The sequence below is a fragment of the Botrytis sinoallii genome (genome assembly GCF_014898435.1).
Source record: "Botrytis sinoallii strain Bc 23 chromosome Unknown BSIN_006, whole genome shotgun sequence".
NCBI classification, from domain to species: Eukaryota; Fungi; Ascomycota; class Leotiomycetes; order Helotiales; family Sclerotiniaceae; genus Botrytis; species Botrytis sinoallii.
In genome coordinates this window covers 1,754,390-1,769,700 of record NW_024066033.1, presented here as the reverse complement: position 1 = coordinate 1,769,700, position 15,311 = coordinate 1,754,390, and the positions used below count along the sequence as shown (strand labels likewise).

The following is a 15,311-nucleotide window of genomic DNA, read 5'->3' as shown; positions in this document are numbered from 1 at the left end:
GTTCATGTTTGTGATCTTCTGTCCCCCATCATGACGTACCAAAACAAATAACGCCAATATAAAATGTATCCGTTTCCGTGTCGTACTTTCGAGAAAGGGGAGAGCCTGTTGATATCGCGGATAAGAAACTATCCGCAGGAAAAGAAAATAAATCAAATGTGTGCATATAACATCTACGGGCAGCTTCCAGCCTCCAGCCTCCACTATCTATCTTGACCTTCTCGATACTGTGAAAAACGAGCCTCGACCTCTTAGACATTTTAAAGTGACTGAAATCTCTTCTCGGTCACGTTTCAGTCCTGTATGTACTTGGGCACTCTTGCATGACCTCTTTAAGCGCGTAAATCATGGCATGCTCCGTAATTCTTGACATCGCATCTTGTTTTGGGTTTTCTTCTTCGAATGTATAGGGTTTTCCATCCAGGGCAATCTTTTTGTCTATATTTGTTTGAGAATTATCCGACAGTTCATTATACGCTCTGTGGAGCAAAGGTTCCGGTCGGCGGAGGACTGTTGACCATACTATTTCGTTTGTTCCGGCTCTTTTTCATCTGGCTCTTCAACGCGCTGGAGTCCAATGGCTTCAACAGTTCAAAGCTGCAAAGTAATTCTGTCGAAACACTCATAACGGCTCCATAATTGTCGAATTCGCCACAATAATTTGGCGCAGAGAACACCGTAACAAGGACTCGACCTTCAAAAAATTCGTAACCATCTTCAACAACCATATGTGCCCGGCAGACCAAATCAAAATCATGTCTTAACAGAAACTCCTGAATGACCTTCTTACCGAACGAGTAACTAACGCCTCTCTCGCTCTGCTCCCAATCTGCTTCCTGATCTGCAGGATCAGACCACAAAAGATCGTTAAGTAATCCATAGTCAGGGACGTCTGTTGGTCGAGCAATATTTCTGATATCATCCATATGGCTAAGAGCGGGAGATAAGCCGCCATGGACACAAAAGATTTTCCCTGCGACAATTGCGGCGATAGGTAGCTAGTCACAAAGTTAGTCAAAAGGCACATACACTAGATCAAAAGGCGGTTACGTACACAATTAAAGACATCTACAAACGTCTTCCACACTTTTACATTAGCTCTTCGTTTACACTCATCATAGAATCCATAGACTCTAGTAACGTTTGCGCATTCGTGATTACCTCTTAGCAAGAAGAAGTTCTCGGGATATTTGATTTTGTAGCACAAGAGCAACAAAATTGTCTCGAGGGACTGCTTTCCTCGATCGACATAGTCACCCAAGAATAAGAAGTTTGACGAGGGAGGGAATCCACACATTTCGAACATGCGTATGAGGTCCGAGTATTGCCCATGTATATCACCTACAATCTTAACTGGGGCTTCCAATTCAATCAGTGGCGGTTGCTCTAATACAATTTCTCTCGCTCGAAGACAAATTGAGTTGATTTCCGCACTTTTAAGACAAACTCCCTTTGTGCTTTTGCCCTGGTATCCTGCATCCAAGAGTCGCGAGATATAGTCGTCAAGATCTTTGTCTTTCAAGCTACCCATTGATATTTGTGCGGAGTTTGAGGTTGAGAGTGCGGTTTCATTGGATCCATTCATTGGAGCAGCTAGCAAGGTAGCCGTGTCAACAGGATTAATCTCATTTGCTCTCCTGACCAGTATAGATTGCCCAGCGCGGCCTCCGACTGCGTAAGGATTGACTGTGCCAGAAGGCGGTTGATCGGAGACATGATCTACCTCACCACTACGTTGTGCAGCGCTGACATCATGATGTCCAGACTTCACCGAAGCAGATTGAACAGGCGATGGGGGAGGCTTGAGATCATCGGTTGGTGAAGGAATATCTTCCGAAGAATCTTGAGGTGAAGTTGGTGAGCCTGGCACCGATGATGCCCTGCCCGATATAGCGCTTTTTCCCGATTTCATTGAAGCAACATCGGATTTGTCGTTTGAGTCTACAAGGCTACCTATTCCAGCAATCGAGTTTCTTGGGCTGTCCTTGGAACCCGGTATTTTTGATCGAAGGGCGCCTCTGAATGATTTGTTGGATTCCTTGGTATCCGCTTTGCTGAATGAAGGATAAGACGATAAATTATCCGACCCTCTATCAAGAGACGTTTGAGATGCACTTCTGCGCGGGGTTGCAGACCCCGAACCTTTAGAAGGTTGGTTTCCCATCGTTCCAAGTTCAAATATGCGAACCCAGCAGATCTTTATTGAGTATTAACTCTGTGTAATTCGGGATGACTCAGAGATGTCGCTGCCGTTCAGCTGTCAATATGAGCCAAAGAGGTAGGAGATTTGCTTCTTGTGTCGACGAGGGATGGTAATAGATCACCGAACACTGCCTTGATTGTCTTGGGTAAATATCGTGTACGTGATTCGTATGGCTAACCGTAAGGTGATATTGGTGAAGTAAACAAGCCGTATGGTTCTAATGACAGGTCGAGTTGTATGCAATCGTAACAGCAACTTTGTATGACTTTTGAAGAAGGCTTTGTGTCGAAAAGGTGGTGAACTGTGATGAACTGTCTATCTGGTTGTAAGCATGAGTTCGGCTACACATTCTCCTTCATAAAGCTGCATGATCTTTTGAGCGGGATGAAGCAAGTCACCTTTGTATATTCGAGCAGTGAAGGAAGCGGTTAAAGAATACCATGGGTATGAGAATTGGTACGTACCTTTACTGAAGATTAAGTACTTCCTAGCGTTGAGGCTGAGTCGATCTTGTTGAAGCTAAGGTCTTCGTCGAGATGGGGATTCGTTCCGTTCACACTGCGATTATCGAGAAGACCGTCCCGAGTGCCTAGGTATATTGGCCAGAGCGACTTTCGGTGTATTACAAGAGTTATATCGAGCAGAGAACCGTGGGGGGGACGGAAGCGGCTCGTCCCAGAACGTATGCGTTCTAGCTTCCTGAAAGACCGGTAGGTTTGCTTTAAAGACGATGGATGTGTGTAAGGTGGGTAGATGGTACAAGAGGGTGTGGACGAATTATAGATGAAATCCTTCGGAATCTAGGACTCAACGGAGCACTAGGAAAGTTAATCAATAATCAATAATTGATGATGAAAGATAATTTGAATTTATCAAATATCAAAAAGGCTTCGTTATGGAAAGGGATCCGTTGGTTGTTTGTTTTCTTCCAATTCGTTCCTTTGAATGGATGGGGTTGTTGGTTTCTTAGTTTTGATTTTGGGCTATCGGGAACCGGGACTGGTGGACCAAAAAAGACCCAAACGCCAAAAAGATGATGGATGGTCTTTCGTTCTTCCATACAATGATTGGTTGCTGTGAAGAAAAAATGCTTGGCGATCGCACTACATATTTTGATGACGAGGGGAAGAGAGGAAAGAAAGTTAAGAAGGTTGAGAAAGTCAAGAAAGAGAGCGAAGCTCGAGTGAAGTCAAAATTCTTAGTAAATGTATTTTATTCTAGTATGACTGGTGGACTAAAGAGTATCACTTCAACTACTGACCGAAGTACTCAAGGATTTGTTTTCTCGTATCATCTTGATTTGGTCTACTTTGGGTAAATTCACCGATTCGAAGCCCTCGATATTCTATCGTATTATGATGGATTTTGATCAAATATCTACTTATATCCTCCGAGGTTGAACAATATGTACTCCGTGTTGATTGTCAAGAGAAACCTATTATATCTCCATATCCGTTCCGTATCCATTCCCTTCCGAGCTATCTACATTCTAGATTATTCTAGAACCATATTCCCCTGGGTCCGGAGCACAAGATGTTCGATCTTGAGTGACCATGAGAATACTGAGAGGCGGGTAGGAGAGCAGTTGGATTGTTCAATACGTCGTCGTTGAGGCGATATTCACAAGTGGCAAGAACAGTACCAGAGACGTCTGGAGAGGCAAGAAACAGCCACAAGTCATTTTCTTGATATCTTTAAGGACCTTCAAAGGCGTAGGCAGAAAAGCAGGTGCATCATCCAATACACTATCTGATACCTTCACACGAAGAGAAGGCTAAGCTGAAAGAAAGGCTGAAGACTGAAGTTGATATCTACATTGCTGATATTGCTCAATTTCTCAAATTAAACACCTTGGTCAGAGAAAGGCACTTCAGCATGGACTTGACACTGTTCCATGTCAGAAAATGCGAACCATAGAATTGGCATGTGTCAAAACTGACTGATCCCCTCAAAAAAGGCATCAACCTTTCCACGTTGCTAAGTAGCAAGAATTGGTGTCGTGGAAGCATTCGAGAATCCATTGGATTATTCCAGGGAAGGACTTCCAGTCTTCTCCAATTCTCTGTCCATCATTGTCCTCGTTTCTCAATAGCATAGGTATTCATGGGGAAAGGTATCATAACAACCTTAAGTCTCTTGTTTGCTCTTTCAATCATCCAGTACATGAGAAGGTATATTCCAGTTGCGGTTGTCATTATCACTTATACTTGTTGTTTCCATTTCCTTGATTTCCCCCTCTTCCGGTTTGTTTGTTTAACCTTCTCCAACTTCATACACAATTTTGGAGCATTGCAATAATATATCCACCTGATTTTTACCAAAGGCATCGTTATAGGACCACATTCCAGTAAAATAATGGATCCTCAAGGAATCATCATTTGAGTAATGAGTGTGAGTTTGATCACGAATGCGATCAGGAGATTCAAGAGGTGATTCAACAGGTCCTCCAGCAAGTGATCCATCCTGAGAGTAATGGATTTGAGCTTGATAATGAATCTGGTCAGGAGGTGGTCCAGCGGACAAATCAAGAGCAGGACAATACGAGTGAGTCGGTTCATTCACTCGATGAAATAGAGTCTCAGGAGAACAGTGAGGACGAAGGCAGTCATGGATCAATTGTGATGAAAATTCAGAGGAGAAGCACAACTAGGCACTATCGCGGGTACACTTTGCCTTTCAACTTTAGAGCGCTTGATTTGGAGCATCGATATCTAAAATGGATAAGGGAATCTTCTTCACAGGCGTATCGTTACTGCCACTGTTGCTGCCATTGATGACGCCGCAATTATTATCGATTTGCCCATCGAGGAGCTTTTTCTTACTCACATAAGCACTCTCCTTCCCAAAAATGCTGGCATACCTGGTACTTGAAGCATGACACTCGAGAAGTAGCCGATGATCCTTGCTTCTTCACTCTTAATTGTTCAAGTCCCCAAAATGGTACAGCAATACTTAACTGCATGAGTCCAGAGTATGATGAACGTCTTGCTCGCTCGTCACAATCCTTAGAATCTCTGCAAGGAGAAAGCTCTACCCGCAAGTACCGTCCATTCTTCTTTGTCGTACATCCTAATGTCTAGCCCCTCTTTGGACAACTTATACTGCTACAATTTTCCCACTAATCCCCATGTTTTTGCAGCACAAGCTCTCATAAACTTCGATATTGATTATTCATTGTTTCCGAAGAATCACTGAGGCTCCTAATACGGATTGAACACTGGGACAGGATACAAAGGCTCTGCCTGGTAGTACCCAAAACAGCAGGAACCCCAAAGACAGTCGCAACCGCTTATCGCTGTTGACTATGCGACGCCTGAATCGACTGTCAGCCCTAGATAATGTGACGATCTTCGTGACGAATTCCGAACATGCTCAGCGTCACTTCCCTGCGGAAGACTTTGTACGCTACGCTCGAGGAATTAAAGGATATGTAGAAAGTAGAATGCTTCAACGTTTCAACCCAATTCCGGAGTTTTCTAGGCTCTTGAGCGATTTGGTATTAGTAGTAGCGCTAGCAATTGTTTCGTTTTTTGAATTATGGGGTTTAACCTCCCCAATCGTGATGGACAGCATGGAAAGAATTGATACTATTTTGAATGGTAACATAACTTAAAAGCAGATTTATCCCTTGTACTCGACTACAGCATAGTATTTTGAATTTTCTATATCAGCCAGCGATTATTAGTATAGACATTCAATACATATCAGCAAATAGAACTCATAAACTCCTTTTCATATTCTATTCCAAGTTTAAGATACAACTCAAATCTCAAAGACCTAACTTACACTTCTCCAGGCCGCACTTCACAATTTAGAATTAAAGTCTTTGCACTGATTCTCCCACTGACAAGACATACTCACATGTAGATGATACCTCGTAAAAAGTACCCTCCCTACTAACACCCAAACATAGTGCGAGATAAACTTCCTCATATACCGGTATACGTACGGTGACACCCGACGTTGAGTGAGTTCCCCATCCCATGCGAAACAAATCTCCCATCAAAACTTAAATATCAATATCCCCGCATGGAAGAAATTTATACAGTATCGTATATCGTAGCCAACCACGAAATTCTACAAAGTATACTGAGGGCAGGCAGGGGGTCTATGCCATTTCCAACCAACACGGGGCCAGAGCACACAGTAACAGGGCACTGAAACGATGTTAATCCCCGCGCGCGGTGCCTTGACATGTAACCATCTAATCCTATTTGCTCATCAAGGCTTCTACTCCGTACAGATTCGAAAGTAGTTGAGAACCTACGATCCGAAGTTTTCAGATCAAACCATTTATGTATATAAATATTCATATATCTACCTACTCTCTAATCGTATTATTCATCTCCATAATTAAATGTAATCGCATCCATATGCTCTCTAGAAAGCTCGTTCTCAGCCACGACCAGAATTACGTTGACACGGCACGGTTTGACACTTTGCAGATCTTGGCAGCTCTAAAAGACGCGTAGGAACTTTGGGCATGATGTGATGATATGATGGCCGGATATCTCTGGTGTGAAGTTTTGACGCGCTGGGCTGGGAGGGCGTGAGCAAGTATGTATGTATGTAGGTAAGAATTTTGCTCTCGATCCTACCCACCTCTCAGAGCCGTTCACGCGGACTACCGTAGCTGGACGGCGAAGTTTCTCCATACTTTTGATTGATTGACAGTGATTGGGATGGATAGATATGAAAGTGTGATTTGCTATTTGCTGTTTGATGTTTTAAAAATGATACTCTCCTCCGACGCAGCATAAAGTCTCGTGTAGGAGGAAACTTGATATTACCGATGCATCACAAAATACTATTCTCATCTCAAATTCCTGTTCCACCGTTCGTTTTCCCAAGTTAGCTGGCGATGTGTTTGAGACCACCTAGCACGCAACTAAGCTCAAAGTGGTTATCGGTAGGGTTTAATAAAAAAGACAATGGCGAAGAAGAGGGATATAAATAGACTTTTTCAGTCAGTCCAGCGGGTTTGATTGGGTGACCCACGGTAGGGCGATGAATCAGGTACGAATCTTTGATAAAAAACTATTCCTATAGAGGCTTAGGGCGAGAAGTTAATGAAAGGATCCAGCCACACGGTGATATACATGGAGACATGGTAAAGTGGTGGGTGGGTGCGAATACGCAGCAAAGGAGGTGGGTGTGTTTGCGTTGCGTTGCGTTGCCATGGCTTATTCATGTTTGTATCTTCTGCATCTTCAGGGGTGAGAAGGAAGGGAGTGGGAGTAAAGGGCGGTAGGGTTGAGGGGTTGGAGGGAGTACAAGTTGTCGAGGTGATGGATGGATGGGAAGGCGTGAAAGGGCCAACAGCAAAGAGTGTGGTGGTGTGATGCGACAGTGATAGTCCTTTGAGAGATTGAGATGTGAGTTTGTGGTATATTGATATATTATTGATACGGAATAAGATATTCCTTCGACCAGGTCAGGGCTGAATACAGGAATGAGATGAGTACCTAGGTAAGTAAGGAAGAGAGGAAGGGAAGGACCTACTAGAGAGTATGTTGTTGGTTATGAATATAATACCTAGTATTACTGTATCAATTGAACCTATCCATCCTTTCCTTCTTTCCTTCTTTCCTTCTTTTTCTTCATGAAAACATCTAAACATCTAAACTTCAAAACTTCACAACTTCAAAAACTTCTCTCTGCATTGCCCTTCATCGAAGATCCCTTAATGTCTCACATCTTTCGACCATCAACCAGGATTTCCCCATAAAAAAGTCTGTGTTTTTTCGTCATTCACACAGTTCACAGTTCACTGCCCCATACATACTGCGTCGCTCTACTGCTCCGCCTACCACAGACTACAGTACCCTTATTACTCTACTGCTGCTCGTACTCGAGTACATCTTATTAATAATAAATATCAATCCTGCCCTTCCACATTATTTCTCTTTCCATTTCATCTCATACCAACTTTTTCTTCATTGATTTGATTTCTTCTATCCTTCCATCTACCTATCCATCTCAGAAGAATCACATTCGTTCTTTCTCTTGGGATTTGATTTTACGATATCCAAATACCTAATCAACGATAGAATCATCACAAGAACCACAACACCAACACCAACACCAACACCAACAATCGTTACACTATCTCAAAATCATGGGTTTCGGTCGATTTCTTTGCGTCGGTGTGCCATTTGGCTTAACCCTCGCCAGTTTAGTCTGTCTTCTCATCGCATCCCTCGCTGGCGTTACAGACAAATCTCTCGATATCTTCGTCGTCAACACAACCAACCTCTCTATTTCCTCCTCGACACTCCTCAGTCTCGAGAACTCTTTCCGCAAACGTGGTCTTGCAGATCTCACCGTCGCCGCCTTGACTCCTTCCACCACCTCTGAGAAGAACACGGTCGAATCTGCTATTGCTTCAATCACCGGAACCGATTCGGCAACCAACATCACGGCCAAAGACTTGGATTTGGCGGATAGTTATAAGGTTAGTCTTTGGGGTTACTGCGCTGTCACAGACAAGAACACCACATGTACCAAGGCGAAATTCAACTGGGCGGCCACTTCTCTCAATACGACTTCCATCGATACTCGTGCTTCTGCGACAGGTGTCAATGCCACTCTCCCAAGCCAAGTCAAACATGCTTTGAAGACCTTTACCGCATTATCAAAATGGACACAAGTAGTATACATCATCGCCTTGATCGCCACAGCATTGGAACTCTTCCTTGGCATCTTCGCCATGTGTTCTAGAGCCGCCTCCTGCGTTACATACACCATCTCTGGTTTCAGCACCGCTGCTGTCATTGCCGCATCTATCTTGGCTACCGTTCTCTCCTCCGTCACAGTCGGTTCCATCAAAACAGCCGCCAAAGCATACGGAGTCGAAGCCTCTATCGATACCCATTTCCTCGCTGTTACATGGCTCGCTGTTGTCTTCAGCATCGCAAGCAGTTTCTTCTGGGTCTTTACTATCTGTTGTTGCGCATCTGATCACAACAGCAGTAAGAAGAACAGACGTAGCGTCAATGATCAAGAGAAGTTGATCCCACAAACCGTGGCCTATCAGAAGATTGATGGACCAGAAACTGCATATGGTGGTCAACAACACGGTATCTATCATCAACAACAACACCATCAAACTACGCGCACTGGTGCTTATGAGCCTTATTCTCATGGTGCTATTAAGTGGTGGAGTCTACAGATGAAAAATGGTCATTGGACGGATAGGAGGATATAAGGAAGAGATGAATGAGACAAGATATTTGTTGCATTTAGCGTCGGGCGTTCAGGTTACTTTTATGACGTCTTGTGTAATTCGATTGGGTATGGGTCGAAAGGTGGATATCCTGGGGGAATAGGAAAGGCAGAACGGAAAGGTTCGAAAAGATAGTTATTTGCATTGCTCTGCAACATTGATAGATGAATGAAAGATACCCTTCTTATACCGAAAACATTGTCCCTCTTCATGTCTTGAGTGAGTGAATGATAGATAGCTTTCTAATAAAATCTTTGTATAATTCCAGTAGTAAATGCCACAAGAGTCTAGGCACTCGTTCCAAAGCACCTGTGAGTCGGAGTATAGATATCTCCCACTCACCACTTCCTTTCCTGTAACCAACAACTCACTCAACTCCTCAAAATGAAAATAAAAGTATTGTCCGAGGAGCAGCTAGTAAAAAAATCCTCGTCTAAGACCTTCTATTACTACCCCCCTCCCCTCTTTCTTTCCCCTCCACTACAACTCCATCACGCAATTCTCAAATATATCTAACTCTCCCCTTATCATGGTTGTTTAGTTGTTCAATCTAAGTAGATTCTTTATTGATTCGAAATTGTGAATAGGAGTAGGAGTAGAAGGTGGGAGGTAGGAGTAGGAGGTACTTGATGGATGTTATGGTTTATGGTTTATGGTATCTTGGAGATGAGACGTTGTTTTTTCTGTGATGGATGGATGGGGATGGATGGGGATGTATTTTTTGGGGGTGGGTGGTTGTGGTTGGTTTGAGGATTGGTGTGCTTTTCGTTTCGTTTCGTTTCGTTTCGTTTCGTTTGGGAGGGAGGATGGGGGTTTTATGAAGAAGTAAGTCATTCTTCTCTGTCTGTGGTCTGTGGATTTTGGTCTTGGTCTTGGTTTTTAGATTGAGGAAGTATATTTTTATCTGATAAAGGAGAGTAGGAAGGTAGGTGAAAGTGAGACTTTGCGGGATGGGTTGTGGTAATCTATTAGGAATTTTTTGAAACTTTAAAGTCTTTGGGAAGAAGGATGTTTTTGGTGTTTTTCTTTTCTCGGGGCCAGCCTGGTACTAGCAGTATTACATGCTTTTTTTGGTGTAAGATTATTATTGGATTGGATGCGTTTATTGTGCTTGTGGGTGCGATGTGTCCTTCCTTTTTCTTGCTGTCTTTCGTATGCAAAAATACATGTGCTACCCTAAGACTTGGAAATGATGATATAGTATTTACCTAGTAGTATACTGACATCTAGAAGTGACATCTTTAAGGTTCTGGGCTGAGTAGTTGGAGAGATGAGAGCGTTGTTGTTAAGAATGTAGTGAGGAGGAAAGAGGATGCGGGATGTGGGATGAATCATAATGATGCTTTGTGGGCTCGAATTTGGCGAATAGGGGGAATGCGTGCTGGTGACAGTAGCGTGTAAAAGTAATGACGTCGAAGGACAATCATTAAAGCAGTTAGTTAACAGCGGGTATGATTGCTGTCGGATCTCCGCAACCTCGACTCTCTATGAAATATCGTTTAGTGCGAATGTCCTTCTGTGAAGCTTGTAGATCTTCATCCTACACAAGAAGATATTGTGAAGACAGTACCTAGTATGTAATGCGTAATATGGCGCTTTTTTACTTCTAACGATTGTCTATCTGTCATTCTTTTTAGAAAAGATCTTACATATGACGCTTCAATATATCCGGATCAGTGAGGAGGGCCTCCCGTCCTTTCTCTCTCTACTTCACAGAGTATCCCGAAATGAAATCTGGTGAGGTGGATTACGCAGCATATCCTCATATGGTGTACTCCTACTTTCGGTATTCCTTATCATTTGGACCATCTCATTCGTTCGAATGAAAGCTCAAGAGGTGTGCTGGTATGAAGTTGTTTGAATTTGGGATTGTGCGTACTGGATTATTGAATATATGGTAATAAACCCATATAGCAATATTCTATGTGTTAGTATCTCACATGTCAAAATTTATGACTAATATATCTTGAATAGTAATTTTGATATTTGAGTCTCTTATTTTCTTTAAATATTGACATTTTAGTGTTGATTTAAATTTTGATATTCCAGTCTTGAATTTTCTTATTTTTTTAATTTTTTTTTTAAAAAAGATGACTTACACGCCTATTACAACTCCTCTTTGTCACTTATATCCGATGTCAGAAGTAGAATTGAGATTGCTGCGTAATCTCTAGACTCGTACTCTTTTATGATCCGATGCCAGTCCCTGAGAGGCCACATTCGTTGATGGTTGCAGAAAGCTAGCTCCGATTAGGTATTTCCCTCCAAATATCTTTCAGCTTCATTGGAGGTGCTATCCAATCTCCATCCAACATTTGTGTCGCAGACCCTACAAGATGCCCTCCATATAATGTAAAGCTCTGCTGCGGTTTTAAACTCCTCGGGACCGCAAAGAGTAATATTGAATAGTTTTGATAACAGAAAACCGCAGTTTCGGCCAATAAGATTCCATTCCTCGAATCAGCGGGGTTCTATTTCATCTAAGAAGTATTCTTACATGGCCTATTAGATGTTCATGTAGCGTCAAATCTGTTGCCCCACTGCAAAGAGAGCAACGATATATCTTTTGACCTTCTAACTTCACAAGGCTGCCAATTTTGATATTCCCAAGTCACAGGTGATCGTTCATATCTCGTACCACCCATCTTGAAGTCTTGCAGGGAACATTGGAAAGTAGAAAGCGAGAGTTGATATCGATGAGGACTTCAGACTCTGGCTTATAGGTATTGAAACGCTCGCGGCGTCTTGAATGAGCCTGATCATCAAACCAAACTCCACATTCGTCACTAGTTACAATTAGAATTTAGAAGAATTTGTGATGACAGCGAGTTCAAAAATTTGAACGACTGGATACCCTGAGCGAAAAAAGGAATTTCTCAACGTATACTACTCACCAAGTTCTGCCCCCGCCTTTGACTGAGCTGGTAGTCCCATAGCCGCAACCCGGCATTGGACAAAGGTCCCTCCATCGTAAAGCTTCAAAGGCATCCGAAATACGTGCTCAGGCAAGTGGAGATGTGGAGAGTTCGTCTCAGCAAAATGATACTGGAAAACTCGATCCAAATATCGTCGGGTGGGACGGTCCAGATGACTTCGAGAATCCAACGAGTTGGAAAGGCTGGATCAAACTCTCGAATCATTTCCTGATTTATTCTAATTGTTTTGTAACGCCTCTAATATTCTCAATCTTTGCTTCTGGTGCCCCAGCCATTATGAAAGAGTTCTATAGCACCAGCTCTGAATTGGCGAGATTTGTTGTATCTGCATACGTCCTGCGAACCTGATCATATATTCACCTATTGTTTTGTGTACGGCGATATATACGAGTGTGATGTATAGTGACCTCTATTTACTCTTTACTACCTTGACGGTGATATTTGAGGAGACATATGGATTCAAATCTGGACGAGTTGGACTCACGTATCTTGGCTTGGGCATCTATTTTATGGTCGGCCTGGTTTTCTTTGGATGCTTCTCACATCGTATGATGAAGAACTCTACCGCAAACCCCAATGCTCTCGCTGCTAAAGCCGGCCAAGAGCAGCCTGTGACGAAACCTGAACACCGTCTCCCACTTCTTATTCTGGGTTCCTTTCTCATCCCAATGGGCCCTCTTCTCTATAGCTGGACGGCTGAATATTAAATTCATTGCATCGTACCCATGCTATCTACCACTCTTATTGATGTCTGTAACATGTTTGTATCCATGTGCACCGAATTTGTCTAGTTGATGCATTCAAAGTCTTTGCTGCAAGTGCCTTAGCTACGAAGACAATTTCGGGAGTTTAATGGGAGCGATATCCTCGCTTTCCATACAATAGGCGTATGAGACATATGCATCGGGTCTATTATGGGGACAAAGTTTGTTGTACTTTTCTCGCAATTGGAATGATTCCCGTTGGGATGCGAAGACTCAACATCTGTACGCGGTGCATCCTACGAACCTCCAGCTCTCTTATGAGAGTCTGCAGAGCTGAGTTTGAGTTATTTGATGGAGTCGTGGTAATTGAAAAAGGAAAAGGTGCTCGATCACAATGTTTTTATCTATCTGCGGTTTTTTAATAATCGTATTATCAGAATCCGCTTTCTACAATACTATCTTTATTACAAAACAGAGAACAATACCATTATCTATAACAATACACTACAAAATCATTTCCAAAAGTCCTTTAGAATATCGAGTGCGATTTACTATTTTCGATTTGTATAGGGATTTGTATACCGAGAGCTTTTGTTCAGAATTATTATATGATTAATTCCACTTTTCTTTTTCAATTTCATTCAAATAATAATATACATATACTGAAAAAAAAAAAATTGAAGAATATGACTCGAGCTAATGATGTATTTGCCATAGGAATCAGTAGAGAAATATTGAACTAATAAGGGTGTGGTATTTCCTATAATCAATACCCTTAGGAAATTGATTAACAAAAAGGACTTATCAATTCTAATCCGCCAATTCAAAGGATATATATTACAAGTTTGAAAGCCTTATAGAATTACTACCCCATTACTTCAATATTATAAAGTCAATACTAAATAAGATATAATTACTAGAAAATTATAAACAGGATAAAAGATTAATATAAAAAAAGGTTATTCGGATTTGATTAATGAAAAAATTGAATTTGGAAAATCAAAAGTGTAATACTTTGATTAGCATTTATTTATTGTATGCATTGTGTATAGTAAATGGGCTTATTCCCTAATATTTATTTTCATTTTTATTATTTGAAAATATAATCATTTTTGTATGCTAGTTAGCTGACAGTAATCCATTATTCTTGTTAAAAGCTTAATTGAGCTTTTGGCCGTTCTATATAGTCTTGGACTGAAGGTGGACGTTAATATAAATCAATCAATCAATCAATCAATCAATGATTCCCGTTGCATTTGCGCTGCTGAAGTGGGGATAAAACATGGGGATAACACATGCCTAAGTATGAAGCATCCATTAGAGAACCTGTGAATCTGATGAGTTGAAGATGAATTTGAAGTGAATTAGTAGGGGGGTGCAGATATTGATCATACATATTCACCTGGATTTGCAGCACTTTTTTCTACCATATAAGTTGTCATGTATGTGTTCCATGTTCGCACATCCTCGCTTCAAATACTCATTGCCATTGCAACGTGTGTCAAGGTGTTTGTAAAGCCCGAACAAGCAATCAATGATCCTGCAAGCAATTCTTTATTTCAATGACCCGCACGCAAGCCATGCATATTCTACTATATATCCCCAAATAAGGCAGAAAACTCCAACAAACAATGCTCTCTAACCCATCTTCTCATCATCATAGATCGACCTCCAAATGACCATGACTAACGATACCAGACCCGCAACCTCAACTACGGAGATTCATTTATCAATGGACTCCCTCCCGATAGTTCGAATAATGACAAAAAGTTCCTCTGGCAGTAGAGCTCACTGTGTCGCGGAATTGCCCATTTCCTAATCTTCATTGGCGACAATTTTCACAACAGTACGATATCGTAGTGGGCTTACAGTATCTTCTATCTTCTGCGTGTTTCCCTTTGTTTCGGTGCCGCAAGGATGAGAGGACGTATTGTTGTCCGCTGGCGGATTAGACGTATGTAGTTGGATTGGCGTAAGTGACACTCTCTGTTCTGATTTGAGGAGAAAGATGGGTGAGAGTATTATCTTTTTTTTGTAAAGTACTGAGAGCAGGACATCGCTGTTCAAATACTTCTGAACATTCGGGGTGGTAGACAAGGAGCGAGCAATTGAATATGTCCTAGATAACTCATTGTTTGCAAGAAGATCTAGCGCTCAAGAATGGGTTGAGAATAGGTTTGGGCTCACAATTCTTAAAACACATCACTATTGCATTGGGTATACCTGTAAGTATTTAATCACAG

At 42.0% G+C, this 15,311-nt stretch overlaps 3 protein-coding genes across 3 annotated transcripts; 2 read left to right on the top strand and 1 right to left on the bottom strand.

Moving 5' to 3' along the window:
• Window positions 1-470: 470 nt before the first annotated feature.
• Window positions 471-2,164, bottom strand: EAF02_004278 (uncharacterized protein; the record flags this gene model as incomplete). Its single annotated transcript, XM_038900326.1, has 2 exons — window positions 471-998; window positions 1,055-2,164. The coding sequence occupies 2 exons, from the start codon at window positions 2,162-2,164 to the stop codon at window positions 471-473; spliced, it is 1,638 nt and encodes a 545-aa protein (XP_038760033.1).
• A 2,660-nt stretch (window positions 2,165-4,824) lies between these two features.
• Window positions 4,825-5,816, top strand: EAF02_004277 (uncharacterized protein; the record flags this gene model as incomplete). The annotated part of the gene is made up of 3 exons (XM_038900325.1): window positions 4,825-4,951; window positions 5,012-5,265; window positions 5,430-5,816. The coding sequence occupies 3 exons, from the start codon at window positions 4,825-4,827 to the stop codon at window positions 5,814-5,816; spliced, it is 768 nt and encodes a 255-aa protein (XP_038760032.1).
• A 2,505-nt stretch (window positions 5,817-8,321) lies between these two features.
• On the top strand, window positions 8,322-9,410 carry EAF02_004276 (uncharacterized protein; the record flags this gene model as incomplete). Its single annotated transcript, XM_038900324.1, has 1 exon — window positions 8,322-9,410. One exon carries the CDS (start codon window positions 8,322-8,324, stop codon window positions 9,408-9,410), a length of 1,089 nt encoding a protein of 362 aa, XP_038760031.1.
• Window positions 9,411-15,311: the final 5,901 nt, after the last annotated feature.